Source organism: Gobio gobio (assembly GCF_949357685.1).
Source record: "Gobio gobio genome assembly, chromosome: 16".
In the NCBI taxonomy this organism is placed as follows: Eukaryota; Metazoa; Chordata; class Actinopteri; order Cypriniformes; family Gobionidae; genus Gobio; species Gobio gobio.
Genome location: NC_137109.1, coordinates 11485244 through 11502298, shown reverse-complemented (window position 1 = coordinate 11502298; position 17055 = coordinate 11485244). Strand labels below are relative to the sequence as shown.

Below are 17055 nucleotides of genomic sequence, written 5' to 3'. Positions count from 1 at the left end.
CCTCGAAAAGGCATACAGTCTGTGTATATGTTTGTTTACTGTTAGTTGTATGAGTGTTTTTGTGTAATTTGCTGTGTATGTTAAAGCTACACTGTAACTTTTTTAGTTTATTCTTAGCTAAAAACACTTAGTTCTTTCAAAAATATATGTGCTCTTTAATGTATATTTACTTCTTTCAAGTAATAAAGTATTCTCGTAAGTTTATAATATGCCATTGAAAATACATACGGGTGAGGGGTTCGAATGCGGGTCGCCATGTTGCCCCTCCATCTTGAAAGTACATTAGCCAAAGAGGGACATCCCCGTAAATTCAAGCTTCGCCTTTCGCGTTTTAACACTCGATGGCACCGCGTCGAATGTGGACGAGGTCGAACTGGAAGCCATGTTAATCTTGGACTAAATCGGCCACCGTAGGAGTTCAAATGAAATCGGAATTGAGAGGAACAGAAACTAATATTCACTGGATGGTCAAATACCTTTTCACCACTAGATGGGGGAAAATATCACACTGTGTAGCTTTAATGGTAATGCAACGGAGAGAGATAGTTTGTGAATGAATGAGACGTTAATGCGCACTTCTTATGATTTGTTTGTTCAGCTCTTACGATGATTTTATGGAGTGAAAAAGGACATAATAAACTTGATAAACCATCAGTAAAGTTTGGCCATCATTCGGACGGGATATACGCTACATTCTGTGTCTAAAAACATCTTGGGATAAGGTTTTCACACTGACAGCTGTCCTTCTAAGATATAGCAACTACGTTTGTTTGTCCGAGTTAGCAACAGTAACTAAAGGGGGCGGGGCTTACCGATAGGTCAATTCTATTAAAGGGGTGGTAAACCACGATTTCACTATTCTAACTTTAGCTAACGTGTAATGTTGCTGCTTGAGCATAAACAACATCTGCAAAGTTACAACGTTCAAAGTTTAAAGCAAAGGGAGATATTTGCTTTTAAAGAAATCAGTTTCTAAGAACTACAGCAAACGGCCGCTAGGGACTACTACACATTCACCCAGGTTTTGCTGACATCACCAGGCCCAATATTTACATAAACCCCTCCTCCGAGAATATGAAATAAGGGGGGGTGAGGCTATTTTGTATCGCGGCGCTGTTGTGGTATAGTTAGGCTGGAGTGTTGTTGCCGCGATGCCAAGGAAACGCTGTTATTTTCATCCGGTTTGCAGGTCTGGGGCACTTGCTCTGCTCAGCCTTCATAGGGACGGGGGTGCGTTGCAGAGCGTTTAACATACAGCATGTTATATGCACGTGTGTTTGAGTCAGCGGGGAATCAGGCGCGCGCAGGGCTCCCTGCAGAGGAGATCTAACATCTAAGCACATCTAACAGAGGAAAACATCCACCGTCTTCGCGATTTCAATGCCAGATTTGCACAACGTCAGCTGCGTGAAAAAAACACTGCCGGTGCGTGGATGCATGACGCGCGCGCTGCACATTTCACGGAGGACAACACAAACTTCCACAAACTTCGCGAGTTCAATACAGGATATGCACAACGGCTTGTCCTGAAAGCTGGATTTACAAACAGAAGCTGTTCACGGGCCACAACCTGTAAGTCTGATTTATTTTTCATCGATGTGTTTTCCTGTAATAGGTTGTAGCAAGGAAGTAAACAGATGACAACACTGTTCTGCAAACCAGTCTGTTAAATGCTCATTCATACTTAACGTTATCCGACGAACACCTATCGTTACAAACACTAACGTTAAAATCTCAACAGCGAACCTGGCATTAGTGTAAATGATTCTTTGATTAGAGCTTTTATGTATTGTTTATCTACAGGCATGCTAAACATGCTTCTGTGTGTGATTTGGCTAACTTACTAGTTTAAGCCAGTGCTTAGTGTTTGTTTTGGGTTAGTTCTTGTGACAGATATTTGGCTATAATCGTTCTAAAAATACAAAAGTTAAAGTGCCATTCAGTAGCGATCATTATAGATCCGCAGTCTTTACTCTTGAGGACTGAACAGGTTCTGCTCGATCATCTTCACTCAAATGTTCTGGGTCTGATTCGGGCTCAGATTGGTATGGTTTTATTGACGCCGTTGTTTCTAACACTGACCAAAGCACAGCCTCCGATAAAGGTAAGGGGCGTGACGTTTCCGACATACGTGCACTAGGCGTTTAGCGAATCACAACACACTGGGCCAGCTAACCAATCTGAGCCCATCGCGTATTTTTGAGGGACTGGCTTCATACAACCCGGAAAGCATCAGACCGTTTTACAAGGAGGGACAGAGCAGTGTAGAATAAAGGTCAAATATATGAAAAATAAGGCAATTTTTTTTAAAACGAAGCATGAACACATGTTACAGTGCACCCCACAAACACAGTCAAGCCTTCAAAAGAATGTGTTTTACCACCCCTTTAAAAAAATAAAGCAATAAAAAAATTGTATTTTTTTTCTCTTTAACCTCTTGCTGTTCCTGTTGCCTAAGAATAGAATAGCAAAAAACACTTGTGAAAAGCCATCAGAACCGAACCGAACCGAAAACCGTGGTTAAAAACCGAGGTATGTATTGAACCGTGGACTAACTGTATTGTTGCATTCCTGCATGCCAAAATTATTGGAACCTGACAGATCTGAAAATATTGACCTTTTTTTGTCTCCAAAACATGATTTCATTTCATAATGTTCAGTAAACATGCAGATGGTTGCTCTGACCATCAAATATCAGATGAAGTGAGTTGTACTGTTTGTATCCACTTTTAACTTTAATATTTGGGATGTCCACCTTTTGCATCAATTACAGCTGCACATCTCTCTGGCGTAGTGTCAATATATTTCCTCGGAGAACTTCAACACTAATGTTATCACATGCATCTGCAACTGAAGCCAAAAGGCTTTCCTGTGAATGTACAATAGATCTGTCCAGTTTATTTTCCAACTCGCCCTTAATGTGCTCGATGGGGTTGTGGTACGGACTTTGAGGGGGCCTGTCCATCATTTTCAATGTTCCAGCAGATTCCTGCTATCACAGGTAGTTAGAAGAATGATTCGGGGCATTGTCCTCTTGGAAAATAAATCAAGGCCCAATAAGACGACTCCCAGATGCCAAGTGTTCTAATAATTTTGGCCACCACTGTGTATATATACAACTAGCAAAAGTATTATTTCTTGATTTTATAATGTTCTTTTCTGAGCCTCTTGCAATGGTGGTCGGAGATGGCATGTATGAATATCCCGCATCTGAATTTGGATGGAACGCAACATGTATATCAGATCATCTGATGTCACTTCCTGTCTGTCCTGTTAGGCCAATGAGAACAGTCTGTTGAGTGCGCAGCTGAAAGGATTCCCTCTGTTCCTGCACTCCAACCTGGGACTGAAGGACTGCACTGTCAACCCTAAATCACCTCTGCTTCATGTCACACGAGCACAGCAGGTCAGATGAGGTTTTAACGCTCTTCAGGAGAAGTTTAACTTCCAAATAAAGCGTTCTCTGTGTCTCTGTCTCAGGTGGTTAGCGGTCCTCTTCCCGGGGACGATTGGACCGTCTTCCAGTCCAATCACTCCACCTACGAGCCGGTTCTGCTGGCGAAAACCCGTTTGGCGGAGAGCGTCAGGCTCGGTGCTCTTCTGCACACCTCCGTGGTGCAAGATCTCGGGCTGCACGACGGGATCCAGAGGGTCCTGTTCGGACACAACCTCTCCTTCTGGCTTCACAAGCTGGTGTTTGTGGATGCCGTGTCCTTCCTCACCGCAAAGAGACTGTCTCTGTCTCTGGACCGCTTCATACTGGTGGACATCGATGATATATTTGTGGGCAAGGAAGGGACCAGGATGAAGGTGGCGGATGTGAAGGTACGTTAAAGAGATTGATTGTTTCGGATTTTTGCCAATATTATTAGAAAAGTAGAGAGAATGGATTTGGGTAATCACAAGCCAAATTACAGCTGGAATCTAAAGCTAAATATTATACAGTGGCTTCTTTTTTTATGTTTTTTCACAACACAAAAACAGATATCTGGAACAATCTTATGGAAATATGTCAAGATCATAATTCACGGAAAAATAAAAGATAAAATTTGGTATAAAGAAAATGAGGCTTGTTTTTTTGGACAGTCCAATTTTATTTATTTATTTATTTTGCATTGTGACATTGTTTTGATGACAATTAAACACATTTACCCATTAGTCATGTTTACTATATTAAAGTTAAAATGATGAATACAGTATTATTTATTTGATCAGCATAGATTAAAAGCAGATGCCTCCATCATAAATACATATTGTACTTTATAGTATAAATCAGGGATTACCAAACTCAATTTTTTCTTCTTCAGACAAACACCTTTGAGCTCAAATATTGATTTGAAGATTTTTAAATTAATATTTCAATAATTGTTCAAGGTTCTTTGATGAGAGTTAATGGTCAAATGACATGCAGGTAAACAACAACAAAAATATTTTTATTAAGTGTTTTGTTTTGATTTATTTAAATAAATAAAAAAAATGATTTGAATTATGTAATTAATTATTGTAATTACTCATGAACTAGATGTAAATAATATATCTTTTTTTGCACCACAGCAATCAAAATAGAGGAAGGATTAGTCTATTTGTCATGAAAATAATAAATAATAATATCTTAATGGTCCTAAAAAAGCTGAATTTTCTTCATGCAAAATATAATTTCTTATTTTTCCCCATTTAAATGTTTCATTTTGAGTATATGCCCCAGACATGTTTATGTATATTTCAAGATTCTAGTAGAATTAACAAAAATGCAGCATAAAAGCACCATTAAATGTCTATTGAAGTCATGCAATCGCTGTATGTGAGAAGAAAAAAATATATATATTTTTGCAAATTTTCGCTTTTAATCTGACATGAAAAATGTTTCACTTGTGTCTGTAACTTCAGATTGAAGCAAAAACTGCTGTGAAACTTAATTTGAAGCTTGTGTGTGTGTGTTCACTGCTAAAATTGAATGAAATCTTTTTATTTACTTGCCACCTAAAGATGCTGTTTGTAGTTGTAAATGTGTGTTTGATGAGTGTGATGAAGCTGAGAGTATTTGAATCAAGTAAACACACATCTGATAATGAAAAAAATACTTTGTTTATACTGACAGATGAGGTGTCAGACACATCTGCTGAACAACTGTGTGTGTGTGTGTGTGTTTCTTCAGGCATTGGTTGAAACTCAGAATGAGCTGCGGAGGTCGATTCCAGACTTCACGTTTAACCTGGGCTTCTCAGGGAAGTTCTTCCATGCAGGTGAGGGAAAACTGCACAAGATTAGCTTTTGAGAATCGTTAATGATGTATATGATACTGAAAATTCAGCTTTGCATCACTGGAATAAATTACATTTTACAGTATATTCAAATAGAAAAAAAGGTATATTAAATGGTAATAATATTTCACAATATTACAATGTTTACTGTATTTTTGATAAAACAAATGCAGCCTTGGTCAGCAGAAGAGTCTTCTTTCAAAATTCATAATTATTCCAAACTTTTGACTGGTAGTGTGTGTGTGTGTGTCAGGTACTGATGAGGAGGATCTGGGTGATGATCTTCTGCTGTCATATGTTCATGAGTTCTGGTGGTTTCCTCACATGTGGAGTCACATGCAGCCGCACCGCTTCCATAACCAGAGTGTGTTAGCGGAGCAGATGATCCTGAACCGACGCTTCGCTGAGGTGAAACACACACACACACACACACACACACACACACACACACACACACACACACACACACACAGGCCTGAAGTGTTTTATTCATCAGTCAGTTCTGACTGTCATTCTGTGTTTGTGGCGGTTAACTTCGTCCTGTAGGATCACTCTATCCCGACTCATCTGGGTTACGCAGTGGCTCCTCATCACTCCGGCGTGTATCCCGTCCACATCCAGCTGTACGAGGCCTGGAAGCGCGTATGGGACATCAGAGTGACCAGCACTGAGGAGTATCCACATCTCAAACCCGCTCGATTCAGACGCGGCTTCATTCACCGCGGCATCAGAGTAAGTGTGTGTGTGTTTGTGAGCTCGGCTCATTAATATAAACACTCATTATGGTCATTCATATAGAAATATGTATCAGCAGATGAAGAGTTGAATTGTTAAATTGACACTGACAATTGCATACGATTGTCACATTTTGCCTTCAGTGATATTTAGATCTTCACATTGTTATGAAGAGAGCTTTTACACTTATTCATCACAGTAGGAGTGAATAATTAATGATTATTCAATCACAACAAATGACCTGCAAACATTTGGAGGAAAACGTATTATGTATTTTCCAGTGCTTATCAGCATAAATAATAATTGTGTAATTATATTATAAAATAAACAAAATGATATGAATATTTTAGTTATTTTATAACTAATTATTATTTTATAATTATAGAATAATATGAAAAAATACATTGGAATTATTTAATAATTATAAAATAATTTAATTAAATATGTAATAATTATAAATTAATTTACATAACTATTAAAATAATTATGAAGTAATAATATTAAAATATTTTGAATTTTTTAATAAACACTTACTAATAAACATACATTTTATAAGAACTGTAATCATAATTATTATATAATAGTTATATTTTATACTTAAGTAATTAAGTAATTATAAAATAATTGGGTTTCCAACTATAAAATCATATTAAATGTTAAATAATTATGAAATAATTATTTCGTAGTTACTTCATATATAATAATTATTTTATATTCATTAAATAATATAATATATTATATAATGTAATTATAAATTATTACAAAATATAAAATCATTATAAAATAATTGGTTCCCTTTCGAAAGGGAACTCTCGCTGCGTCTAGCTGACGCTATGGGGAACGCCCTCGGCGTGACTGGTGTCTGAAGCTACTATCGAATCACGGCAAAGTCTTTGACCGACGTCAGCCCATGACGTCATCATCGTGCGACCCGGAAGTATAAAAGGGCGCCGTGCCAACACATACACATCTTTTTCGTCTTCAGGGACTGTTTGTTTGAAGCGGTATCTACGGATCTGGTAAGATAATTACTTTAAGGAAAAAGATGAAACGCACAGAGAAGAAGCAGAGCTTTAAGAAGTGTGCCGACCCGTGTCAGAGGTTTCTGGCACCGGGAGACACACATTCTCTGTGCGTTTATTGCCTGGGCGAAGAGCATGCACAGGCAGTTCTCGAGGGAGCTGCCTGTGCAAACTGTGAGCAGTTCCCCGTGAGAACGCTCCGTTCTCGTCTGGCCCTCTTCTCGAGGGAAGAGGGCACAACATCTGGGGCTGCCGATGTGAGTCCCGCTCGCGCTGAGGCGGAGCGGCGGCGCACGTCGTGGGGCTCCCAGATGGAGCTCGCTGATCGTCTGGAGAGAGGTGTGGTACTCTCGGACGATCTAACGGCTGACGAGAGCGATCTGCAGGTCGACGTGGAGAGTGACCATTCTCCGCAGAGATCTGCAGCGGGTGCTCTTCGGGACGGGCAGGAGATGGCTGAGGAGGATGGTGATAGCGACCAGGACCAGCCTGGACCCCCTCAGCCACCCTGTCCCGCGTACGCCGAGCTGCTGGATGCTATGGGGCGCGCCACGGACAGGCTGAGGCTGCCCTGGCGGCGCGCTGGGGGAGAAGTCGCTCGTGGACGGCTCGACGATCGATTTCTCCCCGGTCATGCACCAGCACCTCAGATGAGCCTTCCATTCCTCCCGGACCTGCATACTGAGGTCCAGGCGGCATGGAAGAACCCGTTCTCTGCCCGCATTCACCGACATCAGCGGGCAAGCTTCGCTGATGTCGAGGGAGTGGGTAAGCACGGGTATGTGTCGATGCCTCCCATAGACGAGACAATTGCGAACTATCTCGTCTCTGGGCAGGTGTCGACGCTGAGAGCTCCATCTCTGCCATCCAAACCGCTGAAAACTACCTCGCGGTTGAATGGCAGGGCATACGCGGCAGCAGGTCAGGCTGGTGCGACCCTGCACACGATGGCGGTGTTGCAGGCGTACCAGGCGGACATGCTGGAGGATCTCGACCAGGGGGCCGGGCTGTCCCCTGAGGCGGTGGCTGAGCTGCGCCGCACCACAGATCTTTCTCTCCGGGCCACCAAGCAGACTGCTTCTGCTATCGGCCGCTCTATGGCGGCTATGGTGGTTACGGAGAGGCATCTGTGGTTGAGCCTGGCTGATATCGGGGAGAAAGAAAAGGGTTTTCTCCTCGATTCGCCGGTTTCGCCTACTGAACTTTTCGGCACCTCCGTGGAGGCGGTGGTTGGAAAGTTCAGGGAGGCGAAGGCGCGCTCAGCGGCATTCAAGACATGCATACCGCTGAGATCCGCGCCCCCACCCAGGCAGGCGGGACCTGGTCCTTCACGGTCTGAGGACCGTAGACAGGACCAGAGGGCTAGCGTCTCCTCTCGTGCCCCTCCTCCATGGAGGAGCAAGGCACAGAGGAGACGGGATTCCCGCGGGAAAAAGGATCTGAGGGAGGTGATCCAGGACAAACGTTCTCAACGAAGGCGTTGGTGATGGATCACTTCCCTTGAGGGCGGTTACATCATAGCCCTCTCCTTTTTCCTTTTTAATATCTTTTTATGATTTTTACCCAGGCGCTTCTTACATCAGGCCTGAGGCGGGCCCATGATGAGTTGAACTATGTTCTGATGGCCCGCCCGGACTTGCTCAGTGAGAACGCCCCTTTCAGGCATTCAAGGGCGGTAGAACATGGTGGTGAGAACTGCACTATGAGTCTTCGCTCAACATGCCGCAGGTGAGAGTGGTCATTTTTGTGTATTACACTAAAAATATGTATTTCTTACAGACCCCAGGTTTCCTGTATAGAGTTGGGTATTCATCAGAGAGAACTGTCTTTCCACTGCTTAGTTAGGCTTAGCACAGCACCAGACTCTGGGCTGTGTAGGGAGCGTGTGTTGGCTTTCCTTGGTTGGTCAAGATGGCGCCAGTTAGGCCACCGCGCATGGTTATCAGAAGATGGGCCTCCTCTCATATTGAGAGTTGTGTTTAGGCCGCCGCTCTTTTCTTTGAAATGTTTGCGGATTACTAGGCGGTAGCACACTTTCTGATAGAATGGAGTGTTTGCTACCGCTTAGGGTTACTATGTGTCTTCGGTTCCCTAAGCCACTGCAGGTTGGATTAGTTTTCTCTGTTACGACTGAACGCTGAGGCGTCAGTTGGGATGTGGATGAGGGAGGCGCGTTGCTGAGGGACCGCCACCTTTGGTAATTTGTACCACTTAGATCGGAGGCCTCCTCTCAATGAGAGTCGTTGGTTTAAGTAGCAGTCAGTTTGTTTGTCTGGCAGTTATTTCTCGTCTCTGCAAAACTCGTACAGCTTGTAGGCTTTACAAGCCTCCCTGGAACGGGTCCCCATCGTAATGGGGAGCTATCATGTGTTAGGCCTCAGCAGGCCTCCATGAAGACGAGCCGTAGGGTCTAATATTACTACTTCCCACAAATTGCATTATGTCTGTCCCAGTCAATTGTAGGCCTCAGTAGGCCTCTTGAACAAGGCGTGTTTTCAGTTGGAAGGCCTCAACCAGGCCTCACTGGATGTATGTACCGATGTGCGCATCGGGACAGCTAGCCTGGCGGCTATCAGGTTGTAGGCCTCATCAGGCCTCCCTGAAGGCCCGCTGTTAGTGGTAAGGCCTTATTAGGCCTCCCTGAGGGTGAGCTCTCAGGTTGTGATCACTACCAGAGGCAGGTTGTAGGCCTCATCAGGCCTCCCTGAAGGCCTGCTGTTAACTCTAAGACCTTACTAGGCCTTTCTGAGGGTGAGCTCCCAGATTGTGGTCACTCCCAGAGGCAGGTTGTAGGCCTCATCAGGCCTCCCTGAAGGCCTGCTGTTCAATTCTAAGGTAGTAGGCCCCATCAGGCCTCCCTAAGGTATTCCTGGGATCCAGTCATCTAAAACAGTTAAGCACGAATTGCAAACAGGTAGCAGGCCTCTCCAGGCCTCCCTAAAGGCTGATTATCAGGTAGTAGGCCTCAATAGGCCTCCCTTGAGAGCGAGTTCCTTAATCAGGATGCTCGGATAGCCTGCGTGGCCTGACTGTCGACTAGTAGGCCTCAATAGGCCTCCCTGAGGGTGAGCTCCCAGGTTCTGGTCACTCGAACGAGGTAGTAGGCCCCATCAGGCCTCCCTAAGGCGTTCCTGGGATCCAGTCATTTGATGCAGTTAGCACGAATTACAAACAGGTAGCAGGCCTCTCCAGGCCTCCCTAAAGGCTGGTTATCAGGTAGTAGGCCTTAATAGGCCTCCCTTGAGGGCGAGTTCCTTAATCAGGTGCTCGACTAGCCTGCGTAGCTTGACTGTCAAGTAGTAGGCCTCCATTAGGCCTCCTTGAGAAAATAAGAGTAACCTCAGCAAGGGACTATGCTCCGCTAAAGGCAGGTAGTAGGCCTCACTAGGCCTCCCTGGAAGTGAGCTTGAACGCTCTGGAAATTGGCGGTATTGCTGTCAGGTAGTAGGCCTCACTAGGCCTCCCTGAGGATGGAGTCCCGGGCCAGGATGCTCGGGTTGCCAGCATGGCTTGCTGTTAGGTAGTAGGCCTCTATAGGCCTCCCTGGAAAACCCGCTATCAAGTAGTAGGCCCACAGGGCCTCCTTGAAGGTGAAGTTCCTGAGCTAGGCACTTCTTGATTACCAGTTCTCTGTGGAGAACTTGTGGTAGTTGGGCCTACAGCTGGAGGTTACCCGCCAGGCAGGTTCAGCTGCTCCCCTCAATAAGGGTCGTCTATGAGCACTCAGCCGCCTGAGCCTGGTCAGACGGTCGTAGGCCTCTCATGAGGCCTCCCTGTTAGATCAGTCCTTAGGCCCTTTCGGCCTCCCTACTGCTTTGAAACACAAGCACCTGGTAGATCCTTGATTTGAGCAGGCAGATTCCCCTCGCTAGCAAGGGTTCTAAAGCGCTACGCTGAGTATTGCTCTCTTGGATAACCCGTCTCTGAGTTCCGGGCTAAGTAGGACTGCCATTTGTTTCAGTCCCTTAGTTTGGATGCCCTCTGGGCACCATCCAGAGGCTCTGTTTTTGAACAGACAGGGTTGGCTAAACCGAAGTGTCCATAACACTTAGGGCACCAGGTCAGGCCTCCCTGGTGGCACTCGGGAGAACTGGTTTCCCGAGTAGTGACTGGCTGGGGTTCCTTCGGGTCCCCTAGCCACATTCCCTTAAAGGGACCCCTTCTTTGGAAGTAGTGGTCCCGGGCCTTCGAGCTGTCTAGATGGAACCCCGCGCAGTGCGCTAGGGTTCCGTTTAGTTGCATAGCTTGGGCTATGACCGTAGGGAGTGCTGTCACTGTCAGCCCAGTGTGACCTGAGGGGGAGTCGCTCAGGTTTTTCGGTGGAATTACTTGTGTTGACAGTTGTCACTGCCAAGAGGCAGACACTCCCCTCAGCATGGCGGCGTTGGTATATCGTTCCCCATAGCGTCAGCTAGACGCAGCGAGAGTTCCCTTTCGAAAGGGAACGTCTAAGGTTACGTATGTAACCTCTGTTCCCTGAGAACAGGGAACGAGCGCTGCGTCGCTTTGCCATGCTTCAGGGCCTTTCTGCCATACAGTCCCTTCAGACGAAAAGATGTGTATGTGTTGGCACGGCGCCCTTTTATACTTCCGGGTCGCACGATGATGACGTCATGGGCTGACGTCGGTCAAAGACTTTGCCGTGATTCGATAGTAGCTTCAGACACCAGTCACGCCGAGGGCGTTCCCCATAGCGTCAGCTAGACGCAGCGCTCGTTCCCTGTTCTCAGGGAACAGAGGTTACATACGTAACCTTAGACGGTTTCCCTGTGCTAATAAACATAAATAATTTTGTAATTTATAAAATCATTATAAAATAATTACTTCATTGTTACTTCATATATATAATAACAATGTGAAAATGTGATATGAAATAATTCTATTATAATAATAATTAATATATATAATATATATAATTTTATTATAAATGCTAAAATATCTGAATGCAATGATTATACAATAACTATGAAATAACATTTAAAATATTATAAAAAAATAGAATTATAAAACATTATAAATTCATTATAACATTATAAACATTATAAAATATAATATAAAATGTATAACTATAAAATAATATTTAATGTTAAATAATTATAAAATAATTATTTCATAGTTATTTCTTATATAATATTTTTTTTTATAATCATGAAATAATATATATATATATAATATAAGTTTTAATTATAAAATAACTGAATGCAATAATTATACAATGACTGTAAATTACATTTAAAATATTAAAAAATATAGTTATTTTACAATAGTATTATAATATATAATATATAACAGTAAAATAATATTTAAATGTTAAAGGGGCTATATGCAACTTTTTCCCCAAAATAAACGTAACAATAGCCTTTTTATTTTACCATTTATGACTCAAACATCTCCTGATGAGCATACTGACACCTTGTCCGCTCACAGTGGGTGCACCTATAAGCCTGTATCCTATTTTTCCTATTTTCTGTCGGGTCGTTTTTTTCCCGCGCTGTCTGCGGATGTGATGTCACCACCGCTGCGAGAGCGAGCAGAAAATGAGAGCAGTTCTGTTTTTTGGCCACAGGTGTCAGTCGCGAGTTTAAATTTCAGAAAAACGCATATAGCCCCTTTAAATAATTATGAAATAATTGATTCAGACTTTATTATTAACCATTGTATAGAAAAACTGCTTAAAGAAACCAGTTTCATTGGAAAAAGGTTGATAATTCCCAACTCCTACTCATAGTTTTGATATAAAATATTTATTTCAAATAAATGTCACATGCGATTGTGGTATCTAACCGCAGAAGCCGACATGTTTGATTTTATGCCTTCAGAGCTTCAGAGGCACACGATTCACAAGCCTTTTTACTATCAAAGGTGTTAATCTCAAGCAAAGACCAACATTTAATAATACGGCCCCTGAACCAAGCGTGAAAACAGTCGGACGCTTCTCTGCTGACCACGTCCCGTCGTGCACCTCATTTGTGCTTTATTTCAGGAGCAGATTAATATTCTGCTCGCTCTTTCATTGATTCCATAACGAGTTTGAGCTCCTGAGTTCAGTGCGAGATGTTATGAATATTACATTAGCTCACGTCTATTTATTCCCTCAGTGAGACAGGCGCTGTACTGCATGAGTGTGTGTGTGTGTGTGTGTGTGTGTGTGTGTGTGTGTGTGTGTGTGTGTGTGTGTGTGTGTGTGTGTGTGTGTGTGTGTGTGTGTGTGTGTGTGTGTGTGTGTGTGTGTGTGTGTGTGTGTGTGTGTGTGTGTGTGTGTGTGTGTGTGTGTGTGTGTGTGTGTGTGTGTGTGTGTGTGTGTGTGTGTGTGTGTGTGTGTGTGTGTGTGTGTGTGTGTGTGTGTGAGAAAACACTTCCATCACACACACATAAAGTCAGGCAGGCAGAACTGATGCTGCATCACATTTGTGTGTGTTTTCATCAGGTCCTGCCCAGGCAGACGTGTGGTCTGTTCACACACACCATCTTTCACAAGGACTATCCCGGCGGCCCACAGGAGCTGGAGCGGCTCATTGACGGAGGAGAGCTGTTCCTCACCGTCCTGCTCAACCCCGTCAGTCTCTCTTTACTTATACATGAAGTCACTCTGTGCATGTGCTTATCATATAGCCATAGAAATGTCCATATTTTTCAGCCTTTTGGTGATAGTCAGTAAACATCTCAATATTTATGTATTTGACCTAAAAGGGTGTTTACATTTTTTGGGTTCCCAATCATAGAAATGTCTCAAATGTTTAATACTAACTGTAAAATGTCGTTTTTAATAATTGAATTGAAGGAAGAATGATATTTTATTGGTATAGACCAGTGAGACAGGTATTAATAACCAACATTATTTACCTACTTGTATTTTGACCACAGTAGAATGAGTATATAATGAATGCATATTTATCCGAACAGGACAAATGACCTACAAAGCTTTTGGAGGAAAAATAATATGGGTTTTTCAGTGGTGTATACAGTGATATATGACCTTATAGAATACATTTTGCTGCAGCCTTAAAATATGCTTGATTGGTTGAAGTGTTGCTCTTTCTCAGATTAGCATATTCATGACGCACCTGTCTAACTACGGGAATGACCGTCTGGGTTTGTACACCTTCAAACGGCTGCTCAACTTCCTGCTCACATGGACTCATCTGAAGCTACAGACGCTTCCTCCAATGCAGCTCGCCGAGAAATACTTCCACCTGTTCCCGTCTGACGCCGAGCCCCTCTGGCAGGTCTGTGTCAATGTCAATTCATGTAAAACAAAGTGCTGTAGAGGAACCACATATAAATCTACACAACACAAAACAAAGAAACGCATGCGGTAAAACAAAGTAAACAAAGATCTATGGTAAAATTTAAAAAACATGCACTATAAAGTATTGTATTTGCATGATTACAGTTGGAATTGGTCATTTAAATACATGTGATTTTGTGTTCAGGACCCCTGTGAGGATAAAAGACACAAGGACATTTGGTCAAAAGAGAAAACATGCGACCGCTTCCCAAAGATGCTGCTCATCGGCCCTCAGAAGACTGGTGAGGAGCAACAGCGCCACCCCATGGACATATTCAGAAAGGCTCTTTACGCTGCGAGATAGTGATACAAGAAAACATTTAAATAGAATTGCCTTTTATCATAAAACTAGTTTACACTACAATGTATATAATGAATAAAATATAAATTAGACATATATTGCCAGTGGTGGCTGGTAGGTTTTAAAATAGAATGTTTGTAACCAACCAGATCTCGGACCCCATTGAATACCATAGTATTTTTTCCCCCTACTATGGTAGTCAATGGGGGGCAAGATCTGTTTGGTTACAAACATTCTTCCAAATATCTTCCTTTGTGTTCAGCAGAAGAAATAAATTCATACAGGTTTGGAACAACATGAGGGTGAGAAAATAATAGAATTTTCATTTTTGGGTGAACTATCCCTTTAAGTGCTTGTTTGTATAATAATTCCAATGTTTTTAGCGCTATGGAATGTGTATTTGACTAGCTTGTTAAACAATAAGTGATGAGAGAGATTCATAGAGTAAAACTATATCTTTGCACCTCATTTGATAAAGAATTTCGAATAAACCTAACGTTTACCATGTTAAATTTGACCTTTTTGTGTGGGTTTTGCAACCCAGATGTACCCCTAGGTATTTGCATTCTGAAACAACTGAAAACTGAAACTGAAAATATGCTGCTTTATATCAACACTGTGTCCTTTAGAAAAGAACATACAGACTGTTTTTGACACATTTAAATAACACTGATTAAGCCAGGATGTAACTTTTGCCATAACATGTCAAGTTTATTTGCAACCTCTTCTGCATTTTTCATGTGTGAAAATGACTGTATCGTCAGCATACAATAGGATATTCGGACCCACTTTATATTAGGTGGCCTTAACTACTATGTGCTAACATATGAATTAATAATTTGATACAATGCACTTATTGTGTACATACATAGTTTTTACACTGTACTTACATTTAAAAAAAAAAAAAATACCTGCATGTAATATACATCTATAATCTAACATCTGTAATTCATTCCTGTAGTTACATTTATAATTTCACTGTTGACACTTCCCTTACACCTAACCCTACCCTTAAAATTACTCATACCCCCACACCTGTCCCTAACATTACCCGTATCCCACCTCAATATCAGCAAAAGTGTTTTGGAATACAATATGACAAAAGTAAGTACATTGTAGTTAAGGACACCTACTGTAAAGTGGGACCGGAATATTACATTGACGACACACCAGATCATTAAAGGGTTAGTTCACCCAAAAATGAAAATTCTGTCATTAATTCCTCACCCTCGTGTCATTCCAAATCCATAAGACCTTCGTTCATCTTCTGAACACAAATTAAGCTATTTTGGATGAAATCCGAGAGCTCTCTGACCCCTCCATAGACTGCAACTTTATTACCACTTCCAAGGCCCATAAAGGTGTAAAGATATCGTTAAAATAGTCCACGTGACTGCAGTGGTTCAACCTTAATGTTCTGAAGCAACGAGGATACTTTGTGCAAAAAAAAAAAAACTTTATTCAACATTTCTTCTTTTCTGTGTCAGTTTCCTTCGCTGTTCACGTAGTGCAATGCTTACGAGTTCTACGTCAGAACGCTGGCTCAGTATTGGTCACTGATTGGCCAGCCCCTGCGTCAGCATCACACGCATGCGTCATTTTGCTCACGTGAGCAGAGTCAGCCAATAGTGAGCCAGCGTTCTGACATAGAACCCGGAAGCATTGCATTGATTACACTATGTGAACAGCGAAGGAGAATGACACAGAAGAGAAGAAATTGTTGAACAAAGTTTGAGGTTTTTTTGCACACAAAAAGTATTCTCGTCACTTCATAACATTAAGGTTGAACCACTGCAATCACATGGACTATTTTAACAAAGTCTTTACTACCTTTCTGGACCTTGAAAGTGACTATTATGGTGCTTTCTGTGGAGGGGTCAGAGAGCTCTCAGATTTCATCAAAATATCTTCATTTGTGTTCAGAAGATGAAAGAAGGTCTTACCGGGTTTGGAACTAAATGAGGGTGAGGAATTAATTAATTTAAATTTTTTGGGTGAACTAACCCTTTAATGTTTAACTTGAAGTCCTAAAATAAATAAAACTAAAACTTAAAGGGTTAGTTCACCCAAAAATGAAAATTCTGTCATTAATTACTTACCCTCATGTCGTTCGACACCCGTAAGACCTCCGTTGATCTTCGGAACAGAAATGAAGATATTTTAGTTGAAATCTGATGGCTCTGAAAGGCCTCCATTGGCACAATGGCACTTTACACTCTCAAGACCCTTAAAAGGTACTAAAGACGTCGTTACAAAGTCCATCTCACTACAGTGGTTCTAAAATAACTTTATGAATCGGCGACAATAGTTTTTGTGCGCAAAAAAACCCTAAATAACGACTTATATAGTGATGACGATTTCAAAACACGGAATCATGAAGCTTCGAAGCGTTATGAATCAGCGAGTCGAATCAGCAGTTTGGATCGCCAAATTTCAGCAGTTTGGCGG

General features: G+C 42.2%; 1 protein-coding gene across 2 annotated transcripts in view; it reads left to right on the top strand.

Moving 5' to 3' along the window:
• Positions 1-17055, top strand: part of ndst1a (N-deacetylase/N-sulfotransferase (heparan glucosaminyl) 1a) — a 61764-nt gene that overhangs the window by 35270 nt on the left and 9439 nt on the right. For both annotated transcript variants that reach the window (XR_013818157.1, XM_079838727.1), the window contains exons 3-10: positions 3278-3406; positions 3481-3825; positions 5156-5243; positions 5515-5669; positions 5808-5993; positions 13446-13574; positions 14062-14244; positions 14452-14548. Coding sequence is in view for 1 of the 2 variants with exons in the window: in XM_079838727.1 (XP_079694853.1) it covers positions 3278-3406; positions 3481-3825; positions 5156-5243; positions 5515-5669; positions 5808-5993; positions 13446-13574; positions 14062-14244; positions 14452-14548 (1312 nt within the window). In the remaining variant the exon portion in view is untranslated. The remainder of the gene's footprint in view (positions 1-3277; positions 3407-3480; positions 3826-5155; positions 5244-5514; positions 5670-5807; positions 5994-13445; positions 13575-14061; positions 14245-14451; positions 14549-17055) is intronic.